The 10,840-nt window shown below is 34.8% G+C and overlaps 1 protein-coding gene across 2 annotated transcripts; it reads right to left on the reverse strand.

The window, feature by feature from the left end:
* Nucleotides 1-118: 118 nt before the first annotated feature.
* Nucleotides 119-10,251, reverse strand: LOC135582300 (uroporphyrinogen-III synthase, chloroplastic-like). 2 transcript variants are annotated; one of them, XM_065140462.1, is made up of 11 exons: nucleotides 9,955-10,093; nucleotides 9,506-9,620; nucleotides 8,672-8,759; nucleotides 7,494-7,560; nucleotides 5,543-5,661; nucleotides 4,174-4,263; nucleotides 3,530-3,585; nucleotides 1,934-2,019; nucleotides 1,473-1,607; nucleotides 537-588; nucleotides 119-446 (listed from the first exon to the last, which is right to left on the reverse strand). In XM_065140462.1, exons 2-11 carry the CDS (start codon nucleotides 9,557-9,559, stop codon nucleotides 432-434), a joined length of 762 nt encoding a protein of 253 aa, XP_064996534.1. In that variant the 5' UTR covers nucleotides 9,560-9,620; nucleotides 9,955-10,093; the 3' UTR covers nucleotides 119-431. The 2 variants fall into 2 exon arrangements, with proteins under 2 accessions (XP_064996534.1, XP_064996533.1); XM_065140461.1 differs by lacking the exon at nucleotides 9,506-9,620 and having other exon boundaries at nucleotides 9,955-10,251.
* Nucleotides 10,252-10,840: the final 589 nt, after the last annotated feature.

Here is a 10,840-nt window from a genome sequence, read left to right on the forward strand (position 1 = left end):
GAATGTTACCTCTTTTCTCTCACTTGTGGCATTCTACCATTTGCTTTGTAATGTACACTCTGGAGAGAATGATGAACTTGCTGAGCTCCACAATGTATTTACAGGCTAAAGACAATAATTATGTAAAGTTCTTCAGTGCATTCCTGTTCCTTGTTTCAGGTCAGTGTAGTACATATATATACACAAAAAAATGCACAGAAGATGGGTGTCTAGCTGACCATTCTTTTTTACAGTTCTTGTTCATCCCGAAGAATGTGTTTCATTCAGTTTGCAAACACAACTCAAATTTAGCAGAGAATAGCTTAATTTGCAGATTTCACAGGATGCCAAGCCGCAAATGGCTACAGCAAAACTTGCTTGAACAAAAAGAAACTGTGCTGCCTCTTACAATTTCTGGTATCAGATTTTTCCATGTACCTCTTGCTTCCTTCTCAGCAAATTAGCGCCTAAGGAGGCAAAAAACACAATGTACTTCATAGCTGAAAAGTTTACAGAAAGAAAATGAAGGAGAAAAAAATATGGTACAACAAAAGAACCTTTTGGCGTTGATGGTGAACTCTTAAAGCTTCTAGAATGCTGTCAACCCACCTGTTAAGACCAAAGTTAACTTGCAGTTTAAAAGAAATTACCAGTTAAGGAGTTAACTAGTTCTCGATGCTAATTAAGAGTAGTGTTGAAGAAAAATGGAACAAAGCTGACGAAGAATAAGACCATGAGTTACTCCAGAGTGCCATGTGACGATATCAGCCAGTTCAGTTACGGATTGTAGAAAGAACAAAATCAACCACATCTAATTCAGACGATAACCCAGACAGTAAAGACGAATTTGTTTCCCTCAGATCCGGGACTTGTCCAAGACGACTCGATCACAAAAGGCTAATCATCGAGACAAGAATGTCACACACCTCCCACTTCCACTTCTCACTCAGCACCAAAAATTGTATTGGAACTTCCATTCCTCTACTCAAAAGTATTTGCAATATCATTCATGCAAGGCATGTGCATGATCTACATACACAAATACAAAGTTCAGAGAGATCTCAACTTCCTAATTTCCATAAGCCTCAAATTTCTAGAAACAGTTGTCACCTTATGTTCAATACAGAAAAAGGTCAATGAGATTATGCAATGCTGCATCACACCTATAGCATCATGGGATGACATCTTCCTACATGGTCCTTACCATAAAAAACAAAGGTAAGTAGGACTATTTCAACCTTGAGAAAAGGGAATAAGTGCACTACCTCTATAGCCTTTGTTTTCTCATTTTGCAAAATAAGGCACTATTTATCTCTTTCAAATCAGAATAACCTTTATATTTATAGGTCAGGACATATTATGATAAGCATGGAAAAGCTGAAACTCAATCATTCTGGCTGCTAGCAGCCTTTGCTGCAACATGGATGTATTCTCATTTATTTTCAATACTGGGTGTTAGAAACAGATACAATTGAGGAGAGGGCAAAACGTACCCTTCAAGACCAGGGTTTTTCGGGTAGTATACATTCTTCAAGCCCAATCTTTTGGCAGCTAAACCAGTTGTTTCGCCGATGCAAGCAACTGAGTTGTCCCAATTCTCTGGTTCCCGGATAAGCTTAACCCAAGCACTGTTTACACAGGTTCAGCACAACTCTTAAGAATGAAACAACAGTCACTCCAGAAAGAAATAAATTATAAAACAATAATATTCAGAATATCTGTGGTATCTTCAGATAAACCAGGAATCCTCAAGAACTAGAAGAGCCAGTTCATTTAACTGTCATGTACAACAAACCAAAGCACATGGCTGTAATAAAACCAACACCATGATGGAGTTCAATAAAAAAGAAAGAAAACTGTTGCTGATTTGCCTCGAAAAACAAACAGGAAGGGAAAATATGGAAGACATCGTAACTCAAAAATCAAATGTCATGAACAAACATCTGAATTTTACCGGGCTGCAGAAGGGGAAGCCACTGCAACAACTGGAGTAGAAAGAGCAAATTCCAAAATAGTTTCATCCACATCTTTAGCAGCTATCTAATGAGTATTCATGGGAAACAAAAATGTCTACTATCAATCCTTTTGAATGGGAACTTATGCAATAAAAACGTATAAAACAAAATAGTAGATCCAACCAGATTATAGTAGCATGATAGTCTGAATCTATAAGCAGAATTACTTTGATTTATGGATTCACCTAACTAGTTTTACAATCCATGAACTCAGAATAACCAGTAAAGAACCATGATAAACCACTGAAAATTGACATATTAGAACATTAGTCACATGACAGCAAAATGCACCTCTTCTGAAGAAAGCATTGAGAACCACAGTTCAACTTAGATAAATGCACAAAGATGACAAGGCAAAGTATCCAAGGAAAGCTCATTACCTAGTTATGCTAGCTTGGAGGCTGCTTTCTTGCTCCAGCCAAAGTATATTAATTATTAGATTACAAGAATATGACCATTTGTCGCACATGCTATCTCACCTCATGCCCCAAAATTTGGCTAGCTACTATAATTAGAGTCTTATCTGGCAGGTTCTGTCAGGTTATAAAAACTGATCTATAACAACTGGTACAGTTGCCTTTTAACCTCATTTTTATACACCAAGGTACAGCATGAAACCAAAAGGTGCACCTTCGACACATTTGGGTGATGTAAATAGCATAGTACCTTTCTTTTCCTTATTTTTAGACAAAAAACTATTCAAGTAGTATTAAATGGACCCCTTTGTTGGAATACTATCCTCATAGTGACCATTTTGTATGTTTCAATTAGAGGAAGCAGAGTACAAGAGCAGCAACAATCGTTCAGCTTAATTATCTGGAGACCTTTGCATTGATCTTTCTCCGCCTATTCTTTTAATAGTAAGATCTATATATAGTCCAGAAGCATCATGTGTCTTTTCACCTTCAGTCTTTCTCTAACTCTTATAAGACTAATCTAATTCGAGACAACCCCCATCTAATCTAAGTATCTGGGCTAATTATTTTTGCACTATATTAGATAGTAGCTAGTACAGTTCCCCTAACTTGAATCTATCAATAAATAGATATGATTGTGTTAGAATATAAAACAAGTTGGACAAAGAGAAGTATAAAAGTTTTTAAGTAAAACTGAAATTTTTCATGCATGTAAGAAGAATGATTGTGATCTAGTAAATGGAACATGAAGTTCATTATTAATCACCAAATGGATCCATGAACTTCATTATTAAACACCAAATGGATCCATAAATCATGAATGGTACTATAATTGACATAATTTTCTCATCTTCGATAGTGGAAGTTCTTGCAATATGATAGATCAAACTGTCAGCAAAGAACGTAAACATATGAATAAATAACTTACAGAAGATTGGTAAATTATTGTTACACCACAACTTTCTAATAATAAGTACATAGGAAGGAAATCTGATGCACCAGGTTTTAAGACTCCAGGTATCACTTACGCATAAAATGTAACTCTTGTCCAGATAATATTACAGTGAAAATGGGGCAAATCCATAGGAACAAAATTTTAGTCCAAAATTTGAATCTTACAGTGTTATAAGTATTCATCCTTATGATGTCAAATCCCCGTGCAGACAAGCCTTCCTCTGAAGAGATGATGAAAATACATTAAAGCAAGCAGTAACAAAACTGTCTATAGCCTCGACTAGCCTCAACAACAAGTTGATACCAAATTAACTAGATCCTGTAAGGAGTTAATTCTGTTAACAATTTACATTGGAGAAGCAATATACATAAACATACATATACATACATATGCATATACATATATATACATACACACACACACTCCAGATGTATATTATAATATATCATCTCATCAGCAACTAAGTACTCATTATTTCCAACTTGAAAGAAATGTTAACTTTTCTGACCAATTATTCTGCACAATGAATAATACCTTCAAAAACTAAAATTTTGATACAAATTTTTTTTAAAAATTCTTCCACATGCAAACAGTCCAAAGAAAAAGAGTGTTGTGCTGCCTTAATAGAAAATTTGTGTTGTGTAGCTGAGAGCACAGGGGCTACTGAGACCAGTTGAATGAGCAAGCATCCCACCATTTGACCCCACCTGCTATGCCCATGGCCTGTGTGAGGCGATATGATCTTTCCCAGTATAATGTTGTTTAGTTTTCCACAATAAAAATATAACAGCTAGAAAGTTCGACCAACCAATTTCACTGCCAGCCTTTACTGATGCAGGATACAAGACTTTGTTCTGACCATACTTTGGGAGCTCAGAAGCTAATACTTTTCCAGTTGCTGCAGAAAAGAAAAGCAGTCATTGTTAAAGGCTGTGTTTCGACTGAATTAATCATGACAATTAAGTAAAATGATGCTACAGAATAGGAGAAATTCATATGCCAAAACTATACTTAGTACTAATCCTCTGTTACATAGTATTTTTAGAACCTCTGGATTTTCATTCTACTAGTCCCTTTACATCTCTGAGAAGAACCAGAGTATTCAACACTTGAACATAATGGTAACTTCTGGAACACCAAAGATCAGCTATTGAAGCCACACATCAATTTCCCCCTGTTGACCAAAATCTCTTCCACAAAACTCATGCACATTTTAGTTAGTTATATTTAAGTGTTTGATCTCTGCCATGCCCTTTGTGTGGATATGAGTCACTTATATCACCTACATTGTACTTTAATAACCATGATTGGTCATACTGTCATGCATAATGACTAGCACTCACATAGCATATCCACATTCGATTAGGATTAAAGTATCATGGTACAAGCCCATGCTAATCATGTCTTATGCCATGTGGCCATAGGGTGACCATGTTATAGTGTTTAGTGCAATCACCCCTTCTGGCACATAGCAAGCCAATGGCACAGGTTTCGAAGTAGCAATGTTCTAGCAACAAATCAAATACTTAGATTTTTTGCTATATCATATGTTCCATAAAAATTAAAAAAAGTAAACTTTTAGGTCCCATTCATTTGGGAGGGATGACAGCCCTAAAACTAACATATTTTAGATTATTCATAAAAATGAATGAAAATTATTTTGACACCACATGTGGCATGATTGGACTAAGTTGTCTTACTTGCAAAAGTCCTACTGCAACTTGATATTCATATGGCTTGTCTCCATGAAACTTCTATCGATTTATCCATAAACTATCCTCATAACAAGAGGTCCTTGGACTCATTGATCAGCTTTCTCAATTGCATATGGGGCATTATAATTTAAATGATAGGAAGTATCTCTTTTCAATTTACTTTACAATTGCATATAATAAACCCACCAAGATCCCACTCATGGGGTTATGTGCACTTTGCAACTCTGACAAAGAATTGTGTCACCAATGATAGAAAAATACAATTTATTCTTTTATAAACTTCAAAAACTTATTCTCAATGTTATTTAATGTTTTTCCTCATCTCATGGAGTAATTACTTATTAACTCAGATGTGAATTTATTCCAATATGCACCAATATATAGCAGTGTGACTTGATAATACAAAGAAACTATTATATAAGTCTAGGTAGTATTTGACCATTAAGAGGCAACATTGAGTACCCTTTGAAGGAGAGAAAGCAATCTCAAGAGATTGCTCAGTTGATTCCAATGTATCTTGGAAAATGCTTGCTGTGCCAGCTCCAACAACTCCAATTCGCACTTTGGGAGTTCCAGCAACCCTGATTTTGCTCAATAATTTTGGTAGTGAGCAGTCCAACCACATTGAAGCCAACTTACAGTTTATAACTAAATGTTAAACAAACATAAAAAACAAACCTTAGTTATAACTAAATTATCAATAGATGATATCTTATTTATCATCATAACCAGCATAAATATAAGATAACCAGAAATGTAGATAAATATACAATTGTTTAAAAAAGCATACAATTGTTTAAAAAAGCATACAATTGTTTAAGAATTCTCAAGCACAGAAAATGAGACAATATGACAGATATACAATTGTTTAAAAAAGCATGGGATGAAATTTCAAACAAGAAGCATGAGAGAGAAGAAAAGGAAGAAAAGGAGGCAATAGAGGTTCAGAACTGCTAGAAGAACTGTCAAAGGTATGCTACCCTGTTACTCCAACCCCTTCAAACTCAGCACCAAGATCGAATATACATGACAGTAATACAACAAATGTAACAGAATCTAAGGACTATATTCCTGTAGTAGCTCAGCATAATGCTTATATTTCTCCAAACGTGACAACTACTTCTGATTGCTTCAAGCATGGTTTCAGATACAACTCGGTTTACTGCTCCAATCAGGAACTAATAACAGTAAGCTAAGTTCTGTCTGTCACCATAATCAGTTTTTTAATTATTTTTCAGTGATACCAATCAGGTACTAGCCGGTTTCAAATAAAGATATGTAGACCAATACCGATCAATTGTTAAGCATATGAATTTAGTAACTCTTAAATATGAATTTGAATAGTCATTACATTGCAAGACACTATATGTCTCGACCTGGGCTTGATGAGCTAATTGGTCTATCAACTTTATTGAACCCAAACCACTGACCTAAATGCTTAAGTTAAAGTTAACAACAATACGTCCATCAAACCCTTATAAGCTAACCTTAATCTTGTCCACTTCCGATGTGGGACTAATCGGAGTGTTACACTATATAATTCGGTAAACACAGAAAAAATCTTAAAAGATTTATTGCGAGGGAACATGTTGGCTTGGTAGCACACTATGGACAAGTTTGACTTCAGACTAGTAAGGTATGGTGTGGTCAATAAAGGCCCTCACAATCCTTGGGGAGTCATATTAAAATGTATCTCCATACCAAGGATTTTGGACATAATAGATAAGAAGTTTGTAAAGAACCATCCAGAAAAATAAATAACCATCACAACAAAAATTTTCTCCTAAATTTATCATGTCAAAACACACCAAATCTTAGCTTCACTCATTCAAAATCCCTTTAAAGCTACCTCATTTATTTATCATTTTATGGAAAAAATTCCTTTATAGAGGCTGACCTCTCAAAATCAGGCTTGATGAAATTGAGTGATATGTTCACACAGCAAAATAAATTAGTACAATATTAAGGGTTGTTTGGCAAAAAAAGAAAGAGTTAAAGTGAGAAAGAAAAACCACACAGAAGATGTTTGATATCCAACACATGCAATAATTTATAGACATATACAGCAATATACATTAATATCACATACATGAAATAAAAATTAAGTCGATGTGTCAGAATCTAACTTGGAAGAATTTAGTAAGTACAGGAAAGATGACCCCGACTTTTCAGCATCAATGCATTGTATCTTCTCTTAACTCCACAAAAAGATCTACAGTATTGTTTAATCTATGTTTCAAAATTCACTAGAAGAAAATTTCAATGAGAAAACCGTGCAACTTCAGAATATTCATGTTCATGGAATGCACATACTTGCAATGAAAGTAGTCATAAGATACACAAATACTTGACCAGCATCACCAATTAATCATCATGACAAATAGGCCATGAATTGCTACTATTCAACCCTTACTTCCAAGCTTCAAGGAACACTGCTGCAGCTTCAGGAGAAGTTATGACAATCCAATCAAACTCAGAGTCTGAACAATAGAACAAAGAATAATCATTCATCTTGCGAGAATGGTGCAACTTAAGAAAGGTTTCGATCAGCAGGTATATGTTGAAATGATTTGTTAAAACATTTCTATCTCGTAAGAGGACATCAGACGATGAGTATAATGGTGACATTTGCATATATAAAACCAAACAACTCAATAGAAGCTATCAAATGGGAGTGGTAGTCATAAGATAAACTCATTCTCAGATGTGTATATTCAGAATGTAATCCCTCTGCAAAAACCATCATGTTCTCCCTGATAAGATACACTAAATGAAGTTCTAAAAAATATATCTTGAGCCAATATTTGCTTTCAGCTTTGCAGTCACTTTTACTTGTATTATAACAACTAAGGCCTACTTTCACTGTTCAGCAAGTCCTTTAAACCCTTCTAACAGCTATCAGCCTAGTCACCTGAGTTCTTATCCTTTCTGGACAGTCTGATGTGAACATACAATAATGTTCATTAGCTCAAACATAAATCAAGTGCCTATATTTTTCTGAAAGCTAGTTCACATTACTAAAAGCTACACAACCTTCATTTTTACATCTGTAGTCTGTACCACCAACTTTGGTTCTCCAACTTTTTCCTCAAATGCCTTTCTTGTTTGCCCCAATTAAATCATTATTACTGCACCATAAGTGATGCAGCATTGATTCAATTTGAATTAGAATTAGACTAATCTTAGTTAAGTGGAATCCTAGGTTCAAGATTGTTTGGCCTGATTGAGATTGCTTTGAATTTTCTATTTGAAATATATCTTGCATCTTAACTGAAACTTCAGGGGCTAATTAGGTTTAGTAGAAGGTGATTGATTGGAGTCCTAAATGGAGTCAGATCAGGGAGCCATTCATTCCAACTGAATAAATCCTTTTAGAATGCCTTTAGTTTAAAAGGAAGGCTGCAGCTTCATGGCTTTGGGTTGAACATGTACACGTGTTTGTGAAACCAATTTTATCAGTATATAAGAGAAACTAATGATAAATAGATTAAGAAATAGCTAAAGTATAAGGTCAATGCAATTAAACCAGGTTAAAGATTCAGCTGAGATAAATAAAAATATTGACATAAATTTGCAAGTTTACAAACTTACCACTTAAGATGGCTGAAAGTTTATCTGCATCAGGTCCCTCAGTATGCTTAACAAGAGGAACCTCCAAACAAAAGATGTTGTGTTTTTCCTACAACACAACAAGAAGATTGAAATTCATCATGCACCATATAGGCAGTTACGTAAAAAAATTTTAATGTGTCAATATATCAAAATTAAGTTGTTTAGCTATTATAGCAATGAGAGTGAGTGCACAGGTGACAACCTAGTAAAACCTCCAGAATGTTTCAAACTGCACCACTTTGTTTGCACTAAAAACTAGGTTTGTGTGGATTTTCATTTTCCAACTATCAGTAGCACTGAAAAGGAAAAAGGTTTGTTCTGTGACTTGTGGTTTGACCTTAGTAACCTGTATCTTAGTAAATTGGGTCAATTGATTAGGTTTTTGGTGAGTGAGATCTCTAATATCTAAATATATAGAAAAAAAAGCGGAAAAAGCTTCTGACACAATCTTGTATCGGCTCACATGAATGTATAGTTTGTTATCGAGATTTTGCTCTTGGTTATCTCTGAAACTTCAAAGCATCTCTTATTCAACATCTCCTCATTTTGTCCATCATTTGGTATCAAAGACTTGCTACGCTCTTGAATTAATTTCTTCTTGATATGGAAACTAGAAGAAGTTGGAATGACACGGTAGAGGAATGACAGGCCACAATAGAAATGAAAAGGATGAAGAATTTGCAAAATGTATAAAGACAACTTGAAGAGATGTCATGTGCCTTGACCGTCAAGAAACTTACAGCTCTAGAATTTTAAGATATGGTTATGCAAATGATGGATCCAAAATGCAAGCAGACAAGCTATGGAGTCAACCTGGGAGAATTTCTTCATGCAAATAACATCAAAATTGATTTGTTGGAGTCCCATGATCAGCTCAATCCGAAGAGTTTTTCTATTTGCTCAGTGCTGTTGAAAAATTCTTTTTTGACTACAAAGAGAAAACCAAAGATTGAAAAATAAAATTATCATCACAAGACTTAGGAAGTCAAGATTATGCTTCAATCTGGTAGGACCAGATGTAAGAAATGTGCTATTTTTTAACAACTTAGGCGAAGTTCAAAAATAAGCTCCATGAAAATTTTCTACCATCTAATTATGCACAAACAACAAGATAACACCCACAGTTCTTTTCCTATGCTGCAACACCGAGTCTTACCAAGAAAAGATTCCAAATTTATCCATAAAGAAACAACTATGAAGAGTTACCGAAATTAGAAACACAAAACCAAAGATGGTCTCGCATAGCCAGGCAAAAGAGGTACCAGAGAACTGATGAGCTTCGCATTCTTGCCTCGCTCTCTGGTGACGACGACCTCAGGCTTCGAAGATGGAGAAGGCGAAGAGGAGGAAGAAGCGGAAGAGGCTAGAAGCCTGAAGGAGGACAGAAGAAGTCGTCTCTTTTGGGAAGGAACACGAGGAATGACTATGGCAGGCCGAGAGGGAAGGAAAACTGAGGCCATGACAAGAAAGGTGGAGATCTCGAGTGCCAGCGCTGGCGATGAAATTGTGGTAGAAAACCTCTCTCTCTCTCTCTCTAACCCTTACGCTAAACGTGAACCCCCCCCCCCCCCATTGGCGTCGAGTTCTTGTTATTTTGCTCTAACACCCTTGCAAAATATATAATTATCCTCTTTTTTTCTTTTTTATATAATAAATATACATAATATGTATACTCAAAATTTTTGACTTAATATATTTATCATTAAAATATTTCAACCTCCAAATATTAAGATCAATCATATCTGTCACGTCTATTAACATCCAATTTGAAATTTGAAGTCAACTAATTTTGACCATAACTAATATTAGTTTACTTAAGTTAAAAAAATACATCGAGATATAAAATCCCAAAAAATCCTCAACATTTTCATTATTATAATAATTTTTTTAGAAGTAAAAAAATAAATTAAAATTAATTGCCATCATATTATAATAAATCTTTAGAAGTTATGGAAGCAAATTAAAAATTAATTAGCATCGTATAATATGTTGAAATTAAATTTAAGGAGATAAATTAAAATAAAATTGCTTACTTTCGAAGGATGTCTGTAGAATTTTATTTTGTACTTTTTTCAATACAAGGGAGAATGGGAAGAAGGAAATTATTGATTAAGACTATCCTTCAATTGCTAACTTTATTTCCACGCT

The sequence above is a fragment of the Musa acuminata genome, chromosome BXJ3-2 (assembly GCF_036884655.1).
Source record: "Musa acuminata AAA Group cultivar baxijiao chromosome BXJ3-2, Cavendish_Baxijiao_AAA, whole genome shotgun sequence".
Taxonomy (NCBI): domain Eukaryota; kingdom Viridiplantae; phylum Streptophyta; class Magnoliopsida; order Zingiberales; family Musaceae; genus Musa; species Musa acuminata.

Bases quoted from the DNA above. Each gene is read 5' to 3' on its own strand.
- LOC135582300 (XM_065140461.1), bottom strand. From the start codon at position 10,152: ATGGCCTCAGTTTTCCTTCCCTCTCGGCCTGCCATAGTCATTCCTCGT. The intron at 2,020-3,529 runs GTAAGATTCAAA...AATACTCATTAG, and splicing joins GGATGAATACTTATAACACT to ATAGCTGCTAAAGATGTGGA. The intron at 1,608-1,933 runs GTAAAATTCAGA...CTGTGTAAACAG, and splicing joins GCTTCCCCTTCTGCAGCCCG to TGCTTGGGTTAAGCTTATCC.